The 18,830-nt window shown below is 37.1% G+C and overlaps 1 protein-coding gene across 2 annotated transcripts in view; it reads left to right on the top strand.

Moving 5' to 3' along the window:
- The first annotated feature begins 3,743 nt into the window (after positions 1-3,743).
- ZFPM2 (zinc finger protein, FOG family member 2) overlaps positions 3,744-18,830 on the top strand; it is a 358,777-nt gene continuing 343,690 nt past the window's right edge. For both annotated transcript variants that reach the window (XM_063299588.1, XM_063299589.1), the window contains exon 1: positions 3,744-4,596. In XM_063299588.1, the coding sequence (XP_063155658.1) occupies positions 4,557-4,596 (40 nt within the window). In that variant the 5' untranslated portion in view covers positions 3,744-4,556. The remainder of the gene's footprint in view (positions 4,597-18,830) is intronic.

The raw sequence follows: 18,830 nt of genomic DNA on the forward strand, positions 1-18,830 counted from the left end.
ATGGTGGTAGAAGTATAAAGAATTATTTGGGGGGGGGGGTGATGATTATGATGACAAGTAAGATTTTAAAGCTAAACATGAGCCAGAATTAATTCTATGAGCATAATTTATTTATCATTAAATTAAGTAAAAATAGCTCTTGCTCTGAAGAGAGAGAAACCAATTTTGCACACAATTACAAACAAAATATGTTGTTTGCTTACCCATAGCATAGATAATTGTAAATTTGAAATGAAATGGGCGTGAACATTTTGGATAGACATTTATGACTTGTAAGTTCTCTAAAGTGCAAGTTTTGAAAAATCCATTTATTGTATTGGTTGAGTTGGAATATACAGAAATCATGCCACTGTGCATTCTGTGTCAACATTCCTATGGAATGGATTATGGTGTATTTATTTATGTCATTAATTTTTAAAATTGATGTAATACATTGTATGCATAAAAGAAAGCTTAAGGAAGAGATTCCAAAAGTGAGAAGAATATAATATATTTTTCTCCTGATAATTTCATTCATCTGGTATATGTTCAATTCTTCTCTTTAAATATTCTGTGAGACGAGAGGAGTGTATTCAATCCATTAGTACAAAGCAAAACCCCATTTTCATCCTTGTGCTAATATCAAATAAAATGCTTTGATTTTACTTGGACAAATTATTGTATCAATGCTATCGCAATTCATGTTTTTTTTACACTAATTTTTCTACTGCTTGTACTATGAAGTCTGTTAGTGTTCATACAACTGCTAGGGGAACACGCAGCCACAAACAAAACAACGTTACATTTTGTAATTTTTCTGCTAGTGTATACAAAATGTTTTATATTTCTATTACATATAATATTTATTATACTTATTCCTGAAATTATAACCCATCTTCTTCATTTCTAGCCATGCAAGTTACAATAATCACATTTGAAAGAGCAGAGTATTATATTGCATCTGATATAAGAAAATTAAGAAAGGATTATTCCATTTTGTCACTGAATTTTCAAAATACAAATTCAGCTGTGCCAGAAGTTTAATTTTTAATGTAAGTGTTATATTTATATTATATAAATTCTGGAATAAGAGGAGAAACATTAACATGTGTTGGAGAATTAACATTTCCTGTACAGTTTAAACAAATAGTTTTGAACTTATTATTTAATGTAACTTGAAAGTTTATAAATAAGAACATTAATAATAAATGGACTTTATACATTTTAGGTGCTGTATTAATTTCAGAAAGCTTTTCAGCAAGCCCCCCCCCCCCAATATTTCTGTTTTTTCTGATAAAAGAGCAGCTGCCATTGGATTGACTCACTCTGTCTTAATGGCTGCTATTTCTCCATGCTCTAGAACTGAAGGAGACCATAAGCTTTGTTGAGAGATTTGCTCTCTTCTCCTGTCCACCACTGTAAGCTTTCATGTACCTTGTAAGCTGTCCTGGGAACCAACTGGGTTTAAAAATGAGTACAAAAGCAAAACCCTTCACATACTTGGCACATTTGTTTTCTCTGGTTCCCAAAAGAATTGAAAAGATTCAAACCCATAAAGAAGTACGTGAGGCATAAGCCACCCTGTAAAACAGATTCTATTATGAAGATGTGGATGTTGTAGTACAGTATTGATTTCCTGCATCAGCAACATCATCAGAGAAGGTCATATGATGTTTAAGACAACAGCAAAATTTCAAATGGACTTAAGTAAAGTGCCAAAAGTGTGTTACATGGTCTGCACAGTAATGTCTGCTCGAATAGTTACACTAATTTTTCTTTACTTATCTGAACATTTTAATTTTTGAGGACTTTAAACTTAAACTGTTTTGAAAATCATGTATATATGTCCATTAAGCTAAGTTTATAAAAACAGTATGGTTTCACTCATAGTCTGTGAGGAAGAAAGAAATCCAGTTGGATAGCAGAAACTGCCCCATAGGATTTCAGAATGTATATAGATGGACATAATAGAATTTGATAATCATAAGCTTGTTAATGACCCTCAAGTTAAATGCTTCTTCCAAGGAATAAAAACTGAGTAGTAGATAAATCTAATGAAGAGCATAACTGGATCATGGATATTAACAACTGAGCAAGAGCTTTTATATAGACTATGCACAACACATAATTTTAGTATCTGAAATTTGCATAGCATGAGCTACCAGTTGTAGATTCTAGAATCGTGTGACTAGCTCAGCATTCTAGAATGCTATTAAAATGACCACCTTTCAATTACCCAATACTGAAGGTTGGCAAGAAATATTTTAAATGAAGTGAAAGAGTAAGAGAAGCTTCTCTCCACTCACAGCTTATCAGCTAGCCCTAACGTTCACCTATAGCTCCTTCTCTGCTACCTCCTTACAGAATGGAAAAATATGGAATCTGGATTTTGTAATAAACCTGAAACTTTTCAGATGCAGAGAAGATACCATAAACCACCTTCTGGATCCACCTTGCCTGAAAAGCAAACAAGCAAACTAATAAATCTGTTTCTGCCTCCTTTCCCTCTTACGTTTCATCTTTACTGGGATTCTATATTTTTGAACAGACTTGTCTTTTCTAATTGGAAAGAGCACTTAGATTATTTGAAGTGCTAAACAAACAAGTAATGATGACTATGGGCAGAAAGTCAAGGTTCAAAAATAATAAGAAAAAGCATCCTTCAACATCTCTGAGTGCATCTTCTAAGCAGGATTTTACAAAAGTTATCAAATGTAGCCCTTTGATTTCCTGTCTCTCTAAAATTATTGTGATAAAATCATTAGTGGATGAACAAGATGTGAACCTAGCCATGCTACAGTAAAGCACAGGCCTAACAAATGCTTAATAGAAGAGTAGGATTGAATATAAAATATATTTGTAATTATAGTAGGTAATACATGGAGAATTATCAAATAGTTGAAATGGCGTTCCTGTATTTTTGCTTTACGTCCATATATGCCACGTAGCTTAGATGCATTAAACTAATTGCAATTGTTGACCTGGTCCCAAGAACTACAACGCCATCACTGAAAAGTAACTTTTCCGTGCAGCTGGGCAATGTAATCCTTCTTTTATAAAGTTGTTCCAAACAGGTTAAACGATTGCAAGGGCAAGCACAAATTCTAGAGTGGTCCTCTTGATGTAGGTGTGGTTTATTCACATATTAACATACTTGGCATGCTGAACACCGAGGGATGCATTTCTGGGCAAATAATGTGAAGACGGGACTCCAAAAGTGATTTTTAGCAGTTCTGGCTCTGCACTATGAATGCAAATGCTGCGTTGGTTGGAACGCACGTTAGTATATATGCTTGTTGGTTGGTTGCTTTTTTAATGGCCTCTCCCTCTTTCTCTTTCTGTATTAACAACATTTGCACGTGAACACGAACCGCAGGCTCAAAGGCACTTTTTAATCTCTTTCTTCCCCCCTCTACTCTATTTCTGGATAGTTTTCCAGGAGAACTATTTGCAGGCGTGCATTTTTTTTCCTGGACGGGGCTCATGTGGGTTACTGTACTGCAATCGTTTTGTGGCTCTGGTGAAGCCCCCGACGGAGGAAAGGGCGCACGGGCTACGTCTTGCCCGCCGAGCGGCCGCTGGGCCGCGACCCCGGCGGAGCCGCTCTGCCCAAACTCTCAGCCCGGCGCGCTCGGGGGCAGCCCGTGGCCCGTCAGGAGCTCGCGGGCCAAACTCATCCCCGCCGCCTCCCCTCGCCAAGCCCCTCCTCCCCTCGCTCGCCCCTTCGCCATTCCTCCCCTTCCCACTCCCAGCCGCCCGTCTCCCTGGCAGGGAGAGCCTCCCATGGCTGCGAGGCGCGGCGGCTGGCACCCGCCAACTCCAGGAGTGCCAGGAAGCGCGCCTCGGAGTGGCAGCGCCTGAGCCGGCCAGAGGACTTCCCCGGGGCGTCCGGCTGCCCCTGCGGGAGTCGGGATGCTGCTCTAGATAGGCCTTTGCTCCGCTCCAGCGGGGCGCGCTTCGGAGGTTTCTCTCGCGCGCCCCGAGCCCTCTCCAGCCTGGCGCGCCCGATACGGGCGCGGGGAGCGGCGGCGGCGGCGGCTCCGGGAAAGGCTCGGCGGAGCCGGAGGGAGCCCGAAAGGGAAAGAGCGACAAAGCGCGCTCCCTCCCCATTCCTTTTCCTCTCCTGTCTTCTTCTCTTCGCCCTCCGGCTGGTCTCCCTCCCTCCTCCCTCCTCCCCCACTTTTTTCTGCTCTTCTCGCTCACTCTCAAACTCACCCCTCCTTTCTCTTTTACACACACACGCGCACACTCCTTCTCCCCGTTTCTGTCTTTTCTCCCCCTACATGCGCGCGCGCGCTCACACCCGCGCGCCCTCCTGAGCCGAGCCGAGCCTTCCTCGGCTCCCTTCCGTTCCTGTCATCTCCCTTCTGCTCCTGCCTAGGCGCCCGGCGCGCCGATTCGCCTCCCCGTCCCCCTCCTTTTGCACTCTCTCTCTCTTCTCCCCCCCTCTGTCCCTTTCCCCCCCACTCCCGTCGCGCACCTACTTACCTTACACCCCCTTTCACACCCTCAGTGCACCTGAAACCCGAAGAGCGGCGGCGGCGGCGGCGGCAGGAGCAGCACCAGCGGCGAGCAGCATGTCCCGAAGGAAACAGAGCAAACCCCGGCAGATTAAACGTAAGTTTTCCAAGAGCGGAGGAAAGGGGGCTGCGGGGGGGCCTGCCTCGCAATGGTGCTTTTCTGGATCTCTGCGCTTTCCAAGGCTTGGCTAAAAATAACGAGGAGGAAAAAAAGGCGGCGAGCAGGGAGGGAGCCGCCGAAGTGCGAGCGCCCCAGTCGAGTTTGGAAGGAGCTGTTTGTCTTGGGAGAGCGGCGTCTGAAGCACCCCCCCCCCCGCCGCGGTTCCCCTCCTTTTCCTTTAAAAATCCTTTGTTTTGGGGGTTCCTGGGCAGGATAGGCTTTCGGGAAAGTTAGCATTAAACTTCGTTCTGAGGGGTGGGTAGCTGGCCGGCCGGGGAGGGGGAAATCGGTTCTTTCGGTCAGAAAACTTTCTTTCCTGGGAAGTGTGCGGCTGGAGGTATTTGCCCACAGCAATCCCGGGGACAGAGGAGGCGGGGGTGGCGAGAAAAGGAAGAATTTCCCGGGAGGGGAGCCCAGAGCCGGCTGAGCGCGTGCAGAGTGCTATTCCTTCTTGCCCGCTTCCCCCCTCCCAGCACCGGGCTCCTGCCGTCCAGGCCAAAGGCACGCGTGCTGTTCCTCGGGGGCGGTGCGGAGGGGGGGTGGGAAGGTGGCACCATGCAGCAGCGGCGGCCGGACTTTTGGAAAGAGCAACCCCTCCCGCCCCCAAACTGTTCCTTTGCTGGGAGACGAGGCTCCTTCGCAAACTTGTCCCTGCGAATTCCCGTCGCTTCTAAGCAGTCGCGCGCGTGGAGGTTTAGCAAGCGCCCACTCGCTATTTTATTAGCAGAGAGGTGCCCGGAGGAGGTGGAGCAGGTGACTGATAATCAGACTTCTGGCATCCCTTCCCTTCTCCCTTTCCCCGCCCCAGCCTGGGACAAACTTGGGTATAGTCGCTCAGGATGTCAACTTCTTAAAACTTTTCCGCGCGCTGAGATTCTTTTTTGTTTTGTTTTGTGCTTGGTCTCTTTTCAAGTACCCGGAATTAAGCGTGGGTGTTTCTGAAAGGAAAGATTTCTTTCTAAAAAAGCGAGGACCAAAGAGCGTTGAGTGGACCAGTCTCTGCCCTAAACGCCTTTCAAAGATAATGTCACGTGACCTAACCCATTCCTTTCTCTTGGTTTTGCTTTTGCTGCATGCTTTTTTAAAAAGCATATAGAATCGCGATTTCTTATTGCCCCGGAATATGAATTAAGAGATTGGGCGATAAAGAAGAGACTTTCTTTTGGGACAAAACAGCTCCAGAAAAATCTGGATTAACCTTATAAAAAAGAATGATGCTTCTCAGTGGAACTTTCTGATACTCCCTTTTTAGCCGGTACGGCTGTGGTGGCCTTAAAACCTTCTTGTAACTTTCACTTTGTTAAGACTATGTAGTTGCCTTTTAGAAAGAACTTCTGATGATCTTTGCTTCATCTTTTGCTAAGGAAAACCTGTTCACTTAAACAGAGCACAGCCAGGAATGTTACTGGCTGGAAGAGCTTTCTACTGCATAATGTGAATGGTGGCTTGATTGTTAATAAATAATTAACATTAATTGGTTGCACGGTACAAAGACCATTTCAGTCTATTTTTTCATACTTGGTTATCTCCCAGTTTAACTGTTAAATGTTTTTTATGCCCACCTTATAATGTCAGATAAAAGCTTTTGTACTAATTGAGGCTATTGAATTCTGTGATGGGTCACAGGCCAGTTCCTGTGCCTCTCCTCCCTAGTAAGAAGTATTAAATTAAAGGAACCAACCCCACTGTTCATTATTATTGATGCCTGTAAATGTTTTTGTGTACGCTTGTCTAGATGTAACATACACTATGGGGCCATTGGGGCTGTGCAGTACTTTGGCTAGCATTAGGGCTTAAAATTGTCAAGAAAAGTTTCTGCTGCCCAGATTTACTCTCAGAGATTTCCAGAGGTGGAGGAGCTCTTGGGTATTGAAGATCTGTAGAGGGTTAGTAGGACAGTGGGCTAAAAAGTCATTGTGGCTCAGACTGGATGCTGCAGATTTTTCTTCTCCAACTGTGTTGCCTGCTAAAAATGTGAACTTCTCCCATAAAAAATTCTTGAATGTATTTAAATATTTAGCCCATGTGCAATTCTCTAGAATGGTGAGGGAGAACACACACAACCTCTCTTAGTTAAACAACCCCTAGTGTGACCATCACAGTTGACAGCTAAAATAATAGGGAAATGAGTGGGGAGACAAGAGCAGTACTTTCAAGCCTGAAATCTCAGTTTGCAAAGAAGTCTTGCTGAAAAACCAGCACAATTTAGAAGCTGTATGACAAGGGGTGGGAGGAAGTCCAAAACTCCCAAGACAGTCAGTTCAAAGGACACAAAGGTTGTTGGGCACAATTTTCCCTCTTTTACTTCATACAGTTTTCTGCTATCTAAAATTGTGATTTATGCAGTATTTTAATATTTTGCTTATTCTTTCCCCTTGGGTGCTCTCTGGGCAGTGATAAAAAAGCGACGCTGAAAGAGCACCATTAATTTGCTCTGATGACTGGCCAGATAAGGGTAGATAATGGGAAAGATAAGCGGAAAAGATATACCATCAGAAACCCGATTATTACCATTAAAATTCCAGCCCAGCAATCTGCAGAAGCCTGATAATTCCTTCTCCATTTCCACCACTTTGGATGATAAGGCAAAAAATAGTCACTCAGGGCTCCTTGATTAGACTGCCTGGATTTTGTGATAATACAGTGATAAATTATGTATTTTGCCCCATGTTTTGTCCAAACATTCAGATTTTTCCCCTTTTCCAAGTCTATGGAAAAATAGAAAAATGTATTTGCCACTCCTAAAATATAAAAATAAAATAAAAAAGCCTTCTCTTATAAGCTATTATTGTAATGCTACTTTGATAAAAGGCACTGATAGGAGAGGAGGTGTTTTGTGTGGGAGACCCCCATATCAATGTTATCAGCCCATCTCGCTGCACCAGCTGCTAGCTGTTGTTTTTTGCCTTATCATCTCCTGCCAATATGCCAATAAATTGTCCAGATTGTTCTCCATTTTGTGGCTGCAATGCAAAATTTATGACAAATGATTTTTTTTCAAGCAAGTGCATTTCTTTATGATTAGCAGGGCTGGCTGTGTAGTTTTATTATTATTATTTCTTGTTGCAGTTGTCTGGGATCTGATATTTTCTGAACAATATTATTCCAATTTCACTCACACTTAGATACAGTCACCTGAAGCCTGGGGAGGAGAAAATGAGCTGGTTATTTTGTATGATTATTTATTTTGAGAATAAAACATTGCCAAACTAATTGCTTAAAGAATATAGGAGGCTTTTAAAACACTGTCATTTAATACCAACAAAGAAGTCAAGAAATTTATTTGAAAAGATATCAGAAGAGATCCACATTGAACTTTTGCTTCTTTTGTAATATTTATAGAAATGTGCTGATATTTTTAGGTTAAAATTAGACGGGGAAGGAATAGCAAATTATTTTCAAATTATGCTTAAAGAGAACCTGGAAATTAAGTATACTACATAAATATTTTCAAAGTTTATTCATGTTAGGATAAATCTGTTCTTAAAACTTTCTGTTCCAAGCTTTCATCCAAAAGTTTCCATTAATATATAATATTTAATTTTTTTCTGCCTCTCAGTCTTGTGAGTTCTTGTACTTTCATACACATCCATGATGAACTAAAAGAAAGCCACTGTATTAAGAAGTTTTCTCTTAAATACAGTAATAGTTTAAAATTATAACAAACTTAGCTTATTTAACCTGAGTAAAAAAATACATAAGTAGTCTCTATTAATATTTCTTACCCATATTGTATTTTTGTAGGCATAAAACTATTTCTGTCCCTAGACATTTGCCTGTGTCAAATCATTTTGCGGAAGAGCTATATTGTAAAGCCAGTTTGTATTCTAAATTATCAATAATCTCATTAGTGGGTACAGTTAATTCATATGGAAAAATAGAGTAGAAAATATCTCTTTATTTTGGAAGCTCAAGTGTGGCAGGTTACTAACATACTACATTTCACCTGCCATAAGCTCTTACAAGTGTTTAAAGCTAAATAATTGGTCAGTGTTTATTTAAGAACATTATTCTGACTACAGATAACTAGGATTTTGTGGCTATAAAGTTGCACTGTCCACTGTGTTGCCATTTTGCTTTTACTGTACGTTCTTGCCTTCTAGTGGATATATTTAGAAAGGTCTTACATATATAGCGTACATTGTTGCTACGTTTACCAAAGAAATAAAACAATATTTTATATTTATAGCTTCTGAAGCAGTAGACCTCATACTCTTTGATCTAATATTATTAAGTAATTATGAGCAACTTTTCAGAAGGTGACAAGAGTTCAGTTAATGAATATTTTGGGAATATCCAGGTGGATATTGACTAGAAAAAGGCAACGCGAATCTTTTATGCTTTAGGTCTCATTAAAAAAAAGTTCCTGTAATAGAGGGAATGCATGTATTTATATGCATGTGTTAAAATACGGTGCCCATATGAACATATTTAAATTTAGAAGTAGAAAACTTTGGAGGATAACCTTTAAGGAGTAAAAGCCCATTTTAATCAATTAATTAAGTTTATACTCTCCTTTACATTACATTGTACACCACTTAAAGCAACACAGTTGGAATAATCTCTGTAAGCAAAGCAGAGCTCTGAATAAGCAGCTGCCCACATTGCTGCTATGTATGGTTTTGTTTGCCTTTGGGGAGCCAAATGTTAATTTTGTGAAAGTAAGTAATCTTTTTCATTGTGAGATACATAGAGACGTTTAGTTTAGGAAATGCATTATATAAATATGATAAATATGATTCATATGTAAAGGAAAGTAATGAAATTCAATAACACGCTTCTAATTTTCAGTCTGGGTTAATTCATATTATCATTGGAAGTAGCGCCACATGAAGAGATTCATATAGGTCTGGGGGTAATGAAATGAAAATAATCTAGTTGTAGTGCCAATTATTTTATCTTTATATATGAACTGAAATTACAAAAATTGCAGTTAGGATACCAGTAATGAAATGTATATGAACTAACAAGTTAAAGAAGTAACACCTGAGCAGTTGATTAGAAAAACATTCTAGCAAAGTGTGTTACATATAAACCAGTGAAAATTAAGGGCAGTACCAGCAGGTCCCCCATCTTTCTTCCAATGTACTGAATGGAAATTTAAAGGCTTTTTCATTGCAGAAGTATTTTTTTAGATGCAGTGGGTTTTCCAAACTCTGAATGTAGAACCTTTTCCTTTTCATACTGGAAGAAGCTCCTGTAATATGTTCTAGTATGTCATTGAAATCAGTTCTGATATGTACATGTATTAATAAATACTAGAACAGGAAATTTAGAACATGTTTAATTGCAGTACAGCTAGTAAAGTAGAACCATATAATGCTTTTCCACCAAGAATTAATAAAGCTAGTTTTTTGGGGGGGGATGATACTCATTTGGGGTACTCATTTGTGTAAGTTACATGGAGATTTTTTTTGTCATAGCTTTTTGTGAACTTTAGACTTGTATGAGAAACTAGCTGTGCCTTTCTGGAGAGGTGGCAATGCATTTTAAGCCTGATATAAATAATTAAGCTCCTAATTCACTCCCTTCCTTCCTTCCGTCCTTCCTTCCCAGAAATTAGATTCAGAAAAGGAATGAATTGGAGCCTATAGAAATATTTTAAAGACTTTTTCCCTTTGAAATTTATTTTTCCTTATAGTTCTGTAGAGCGATGTAATTAAAAGAATGGATTTGAATGTGGAAGTGCCATGCATGAAACAGAGACATGTTCTCTTTAAGGGTATTAGCATAAATCTGGCACATTTGTTTATTATGTTTCAAAATCGGTCACTGGTATCTCTGCCACAGGTAACAATTGACTTTTCAGGCTTCAAGTTAATAGCCTTGTCTCTTGCTTGTAAGGATCAATATTAGTATTAATTAATCACCATTATCAATCCTAGGATCTGGTTCTATTTGTTGTTACATCAGCAAATATCAATATAGAAAGTAGACTCTCTGATCGTCATGGCAACTTCATCTCTTGGGTCAAAGAAAGTTTATCTTATCTGTTCATGGAGAGTGGCAAACTGTTTAAGGATCTAGTTTGAACTCTAAGAACATTGATTTAGTTTTTGTTTGTGAATTGATGCTGAATTTCAATCACAAGGGATAGGAAAGATTTAAATATTAACGCCTAGAGGTATGTCCAAGAAGGTGTTATGCTATTACTGTCAAATTGTCTTTCTGAGATGACACAAAGAGAGGGAATGAGAGGTGTGTCATTTGGATTATTTTAAGCTCAGTAATTTGTACATTTAGCAAACATGTCTAGAATGAAAGTGGGTTAATTTTCTTGCTTTTATAGGATGATATATTTTACCTTCAAAGGCCTGAAAGATTGGTATTGGTTATGAAGCCAAGATCAGTACAGAGCTGCTTGTGTTGAGTGGAATGGAGAAGTATTACACTGCTTGGCAGAAGTCCTTTATTTTTTTAAAGAAAACAACTACATCTTTTCTGCTTATATCTCTGTAATAATGACTCCCAAGGAAGAACCAGAGGCAATCTGAATAATTCTTTAGAAGCATCTTTGGAAATTGCTGAACTGATAAATATGATTTCCTGAGCCTGTATGAATTCCAGTTTGTTGCTATTCACCTTAATAAAATATTGATGTATAGCTCTGTGGAAAATCTCTCAAGAGTATTTGTGTTCTATGCCACTCTTTCTTGAAATATTGACATATAAACACATCACTTTGCTGAAATCCAGAACTCAACTTAGAGGAAATTCAAAACCTAATCCAATTCTAATATGGACAATATTTCAAAACAGTTATTTGGAAATAATTTCCATGCTCAACTATTAGTACGTGTGCTTGGCCCACTATTTGTAATATTGATTACAAACCGCAACATATTTTATTATGGCCATTGGTCTATCAGTCATATTGTTAAGAAAACTTTAATTCCAGCTTGCAATTGTAAGTAATGTAGTTTACTTGTCTCATTAATACACAGTATAGCATCTCAACCCCAACTCAATCCTTTTAGAGACTATTGTATGTATATTAAATAAAACATCCATATAAGTATGCAATGAACAGAATATTTTTAGTGCCAGATGTCTCTGATCTTGATATTGACATCTCTTAATTGATTACTTGGTTTAATCAAATGGCTTCAAAAGCTATTGCCATTGTGACTTGATAATAGATCTGGATGGCTGTCAGTAATGCAATGTTTTCTGCCTTTAGAGTGATTTAATCATGTTAAAAAGGAACATACGATGTGCAATGTAAGGTTTGAATAATTTGTATGAAATTACTTGCAGATCTGATTCTTAAAAATCAGCCAACAAAATGTTTTCTGTTAAGAAATATAAAATTAACAAAAATAGCCCTCTAACTTTCCAAGCCCCTCACCATATTTAGTGAGAAGTGAAAAACATACCTTGTTTTAGTTCTGAACACTCCCTACTTTGAATATACTTTTAAGTTGGGAAGTAAAAAGCAATTGCTATAGTTCTTCAAAATTAGACAAATGTACCATTTACCATTAATTTTCTTTTCCTTCTACTTTGCAGTAGACTGAAGATTTCTGAGATATATGTGTTCTTTTCAGGGTCAGAAAAATAATCAGTTTATTTTTTTAAAGAGAAATTTAATGATAACTGACTTTGGAAACATGCTTGGATAGAAACTTCAGTAAACCATTGGGAAAAAGTTGTGCTGTAACAGTTGGGGTTGCTAGAATACCATCTAGTTTTCATTGTTCTTCAAACTTGATGGCATAATGGGGTAAGGAGAGGAAGCATGTTGGGCTGAAGATACTTAGAACTAGGTAGGACAACAAAGAGTGTGTGCTTACTATTAATTGACTACTGAAGTCAAAGTACTGGGTAGTTGTTTTTTTTTAATCTTCTTTGCATCCATTGATGGGTTGTAAGATACTCAGAATTGCACAAGTGTGTAGTATCCAGCAATATGGACTTTTAAAAATTGCTGTTGATATTTGGAGTAAATTCATTGATAAGAATGGTATTCTGAGCTTTTGGAGGCTGTGACATTGCTTCCTCTGAGCTGGTATTTGCATTTCAAATAGAAGAAAGGAAAGAAGATAATGTAAATATTCTGCTGGAACCAAATTTCTTATTATTTCTTATTCTTATAGCTTCCTTCTGCAGCAACTATTTTAAAATAATTTGTCACATTTTTCTACCTAACTAAAGTTTTGTGTTCTGAATGTCACATTTACTCTTTTTGAAATATATTGTTTAGTGACTTTTATACATCTGATGTTATTAGTACTGCTTGCTTTTTTATGTTTTCTGTTTACGTAAATAGATTAATCATAATGGATATGCAGTTACATAAGCTCAGTGTACATATTACTTCTTGGCAGGCAAGCCATTCTAATGGTACTATAAATAATTAACAAGGAACATTTTTTGAAGTATCAATACTATGCACAAATGATCTTCACTGTTATATTTTGCTTCAGTGTGGCTATATCTGTGGTTTTAGTGGATTACCATTACATATAATGTCTGAAATAGTTTTTTTTAAAAAAAAACTGTATCAAAACCATTAAGACAGTTCAAGGATTTTGTTCTGGAAACTTTAAAAAGATGTTTTACACAATTTGCGCCTCGCCTAAAAGAAAGAATGGTTCCATAATGTTGGAAAGGTTTTTATGTATGCATCTGTTTATGCTTTAAGCTGTTACATTTTACCTACTTTGTGATTTTCTTCAAAGTTTCTTGTTTCTACCATGGGTGGAAAAACACACAGGCACTTCAAATCAAAAACAGTAATTAGGTTTATTTGAAAAATAAAATCCTGAACAAAATATCTGTATGCATGATTATTCAAATGTAAGGTTAACTGAGAAAAATTGGATTGAAACTTGACCATCCAGTCATATTAATCCTTAGTAGTCTGCTCCATTGCTCTCTAGTTCCCATGTATGTGATTGTGCTGTAATTGATTTTAAACTATGAATATAACTTCCTGCTTCATAAACAGAAGACATTAAGGGTGCATTCCTCTACCCTGTTTCTTAGAAGAAAGATACATGGAACTCAATGAGACTTACTAACAATATGCATAGTTTTGTGCTGCTGATTATAGGTGAATTAAAAATGAAAATTTCATGTTAGCAGTCTAATATATAAGAACAAGATTAATAATGAGAATGTGTTACATAACTCTGATTTATGAATACCTTTAAAGCCCGTGTTTCTGTATTTTATATGGACAACGTGCAGATCACCATGTATAATGAATTAGAAACTCCCTTTGAATTGTTACTTGAAAAGTAGTCATGGGATTATAAAGAGGTACAATACCTTTAGTTATAATTTAGTGTAGTTTAGTCTAATTTAGTTTAATTTTAAAGAGAGAGTTTCTATAATTTTATGTCTGGTCCTTTAATAGTGGACATCACAGACAAACAAATGCATATTTTGCCATCAAGTTCTTTTAAGCTTCTGAAGTCAGGCCTACAACTGGGTCAGATGATAAGATGAGCACAACAGCTAAAACGAAGAACACCTCTGATAAAAACTGATTGATTGATGTCTGGCTTCCTCACCATTGCAAGCAGTTGACAGTTAGTTTAGGATCAGATGATTTGGCTTTTGCGATAGATGAAGGGGTCTGTTAGGTAAGTCTGAAGGACATAAAGGACATTTCTCTGTGTGTCAGGAAATGCTGGATTCCCACAAGGTGGGGCACCAAGTTGCATTTTTTTAGCTTATGTCTTAACTTTCATGTTCAGTTAAATGTGTTAGAAACATAAAATTAATACCCATTCTAAAATTAAGACAAAGTAAAGATTGTGACATCTACATTTATAAAGATATTGGATAAATTCAAATGTGATATTCCAGAAGAGTGCTGTAAGATGGCCGTAGCTTTGGACGGATTCAGTGGTGAACAGGCTGAGCTGTTATATAGGAGAAAATTATTTCATGCAAATAATATTTGTCCATTAATTTTACAAATATACAGTAAGTACTTAAATGGATATTATCTCAGAGGGGCCACTTACTATAATAACACTAACAGAGATTACATTTAAGTTGACAGTTTTCTTTCAAACACATGGACATTTAATATTCAGGGACAGCAAATAGACAATTGAAAGATTATGCTGTTCATCAAGGTTTTCAAAGCAAGCCACAAGTTTTTGTTTTGGCAGAACTGCCTTAGAATTGGAATGCAGAATAGCTTGAATTTGAATTTAGATTTTGGTCAGTTTTATGTTTGTTGGAAATATATTATGATGTATGTCTTTACTCTGAGATTCAAGGGTCAAATCTCTAAAGAACTTATGTCTCTTCTAATCTGTTGGCTTAATAGTTGAGTTTTTAAAGGATTTGTATTGCTGATTGTACTAAATATGATCAGAAACAGCCTGTAGTTATTTTAACTATAGCTAGTAATTGTAAGCCATACAGGTGAAACGTGGCCATTTCAACTATGATTTGCTATACGGACCTTACAGCGCGTGAATTACAAGGCACACTGTTTTCAGAAAAGTAATGTAGGAATAAGTATGCTTATAAATTACTGTTCTTTTCTAGTGATGTGGGCCCTGCCATCATTAAAAATTAAAAATCAGTATCTTTAAGTTCAGAGTGCAAGAGGTTTTAAATAAGGTCTCTTTTTTAAAATAAGGGTGTTTTTTTTAAACCGAGAAAGATGCTAGTTCATTAGCACTAATAGTGTGAATAATCAATTTAGCATTTCCACGTCTATCTTTGTAAAACTTGGTTGTACTTTTATTATAACACTAAAGTTGCCAGAAGCAATTCACACATTTTTGGAAAGTTAATAATATGTGACAAAGGTTGCATTTTAATTTAATACACCATATCCTTCAGTTTATAATGCACAAACAGTCCAATTTTAATGTAACTCTGCTGAAATATCTCATGAAATGTATTCCTAGGTGTGCAGGATTACAGACTAAAGTCATTTTTAAAGTGTTTCCCTTGTAATTATTACCTGTGTAATAATTGTATATGATTCTTTTATAATTACTCATTCAGTACATTTTCTCATCTCCTCTTTGGTGGGCTTATAAAAAATATGTAGCAAAGGAAAGTTGTTTGATGACAAGGACTAATTAATCAAAGAAAGAAAAAATAATATTAATTTAGCCAAAATTATCAAGACCAGCTATGTTTATACATATATAAATGGAAAGTAACAATCATCTATTTTGATGAACTAGACTGTACTTTTATGATTAGTCCTGCAGTGTAAAGAATCTCATTCAAGTGGGAGTTGGGGATATTTTGACTGGAATGATTAGCTTGTTAACTTTCTTTACTATTCTTTGACTGTTAGCTCAGAAAATGTTGCTGGTAAAGAATAGGAAGATTGAACTTAAGCTTGAAAGTGATTTTAAAAATACATTTGGAACATGTAGATGTATTTAATTCTTGTTTCATTTGGGAAATGGTGTTTTTCCAGTTTTAATCCCTTATTGCTTGATTGTTCCTAGAAGTTATAAGACCAAAAGGGGGAGAAAAACTTTATATTAAATATGGTACCCAACTTTATGCTGTTTAATAATAGTGTTTTGTATACAATTGGCTTAATTTTGCATCAGCATGGTCTTTTGTGGTGTGTTCTTAAGCAAATTTATTCACTGCTCACTTTTTGCTAAGTCCACTAAGATGGACCTCATGGCAAATAATTACAATTTCACATTTCTTTCTTATATTTGGGTACCATTAATATGCTATCACCAAATTTTAATGTGGAAAAAAATCAGAATGTTCTGTCTAGAACATTAAATTTCCCACAAAAATGTGCTAGATTCATAAAACATACACGCATTTATTTTTAAAAACTCAACTGTATCATGGAGACTGCCAGAATACTTTCTAATCTCTTTTGCTTGTGGAATTAGCTACTGCAGCTTTTTTCATTGTGGGAAGTTTTTTAAAAACATTACTCAAAAAATTAAAACCAACGTTTTAAGTAACTCATGCAAGGCAGTTTTTTAAAATATGCTATTTTGAGTTTTCTGTCCAGTCCCAGTGGACACAAACTCTTCTGCATTTAAAATTCTTTGGCAGCACAATCCTATGCAGGTCTACTAACATCTACTCCTTTCCTTTCATATTTAATGGGACTTACAACTCCGTAAATGTTTATATCAGAGGTATCTAACCTTTATGAGCTGGTCCGTATATTTGAAATAGGAACATATTAAAAGAGGTTATAAAACAGCCAAATAGCATTATATGCTGGCTGGGGAATTCTGGGAGTTGAAGTCCACACATCTTCAAGTTGCCAAGGTTGAGAAACACTGCATTATAGTAACCAATAATAAAACATTAATGTATCAGAAGGCAGAGTGATACGATTGCTGCTTATTCCGTCTACCCTTCCAGGATGATCTCTACCAATCCAGCTTGCTGTTGTCTTGTTTCAGGGTAGGTGGGCATTTCCGAACGACGCAGTGGACAGCAAAGCAGGGAGTCTGGTGGGGACCTATGGAAGGATCCCTTTAAGTACCTTGGCATCCTGTCGCAGCCTGAGATATTAACCATAAATTTAAGTAACATAGATATTCACTTAGTGCTAGATTATTAATAGTACAATAAATTAAAAAAAAAACAGAACTGGAAAAAATGCTATTAATGAAAGATTTTCATCTAAGTGGAAAGTGCTGCCATTCTAGAACATAAGTTCAGAAACGGCAAATTTGATGACAATACTTTAATTGCTGGGGGCAATTCTTTTACATTATTAAAAGTCATCTGTAAATGGTGCATAATCAACCTTGCAGAACGCTTTTCTCCACTTGTTTTACAGCAGCTAGGAAGTACTTGTACACGCTCATTGTCAACGATTGAATAAAGATTTTACACATACATACATACATACATACATACAAATATATATAAGATACTGATATATATCAGAAATGTTTGGTTAAAGAACCTATAACAAAGAACATTTTCTTCTTTTTGCTAAAATATCTATGGAAATACTTCACTGAAGATTAGAATCCTTTTCTTGAAATTGTAAATAAGTGCATATGGCTTTCTTCAGACATAATCCTGCAGTTTCAACATCCGTGTTGCCCACTAGAGGTATGGATTTTTGTCTTGGATATGTGTTCATTTTTCACTGTCATACTAATTCAGACCCCATTTTGCAAAAAGAGGTCCTAGGTGGCTAGCGTAAATTCCTTATTCTGAGCTGGTTGCTTTTCCAGAAAGAGTTTATCTTTCGTACACATCAGATGTTTTAAAATCTGATGATTTTTAGAATCCTGCCATTTTTAAAAAAATCCAGTCTGATTTTTCTTTTTTAAAAATGGCCCAAACAGCAAATGTATTGTCGTTATTATCAGTTTATTAAGAAACCTATATCCTTAAATTACTTCCAGTATTTTCTTTTCTGACATTGGCTTAGAATGTATATTGCCATTAAAACCAAAAGTGGGGGGAAAACTGTAAAAAAGAAGTATACATGAAATGCATCAAAGAACATCCTCATGTTTAAAAGTCATAATAAATCTTTTTGCTGGTAGAAGCGAAATAAAACATGAGTGTAAGTGAAGCCTATTGATTTCCAATAAATTAACTTTTAAAAGAGGTAATTATTGAGATGTGATAGGATTGGCACAAGGGGCAAGAATGTAAATAGAGCAAATGATGATGCCTGCTTTCAGCTTCTCACTAAATGAAATCTCGAGTTAGGAAAAATATGTGCTGTATACCCAAAGAACTGCATTTGGATTTTTTTGGAAGGGATTGTGGTGTGATTGTATAATCATATTATGGCAAAACTATAGACATCCTGATGAAAACAGGAGACCTGCCGTAGCTAATATTCTTAGCCTAAGATGGAAGGGGAAATAACATTACCGGACCATATAGTACAATGATGGAAAATTGTAGACATGTTTCTAGTGTTCTTGGAAATATTACTAATATCCATCAATTAGGCATGTGCTGATCACTTACATAGGGAGAGAAGAAGTCATAAAGACAAGGACACATCTCCAGTCCATATCTCTGTATCCACGCACAACTTGCTCGTCAATGCCACAGCACTCCATTGGTTCATTCTCAATGACATTGCCGCGAACAGCCCCACTAATTTCAGTACTGAGGCAGCACTCCAAGCAGATGGCTGAATACTGTTCTGAATCATCATTTCAAAATGTAACACATTTGTTGAGGTGGACAGCCATACCAAATGATTGAGTAAACAA

Source organism: Candoia aspera, chromosome 3 (genome assembly GCF_035149785.1).
Source record: "Candoia aspera isolate rCanAsp1 chromosome 3, rCanAsp1.hap2, whole genome shotgun sequence".
Taxonomy (NCBI): domain Eukaryota; kingdom Metazoa; phylum Chordata; class Lepidosauria; order Squamata; family Boidae; genus Candoia; species Candoia aspera.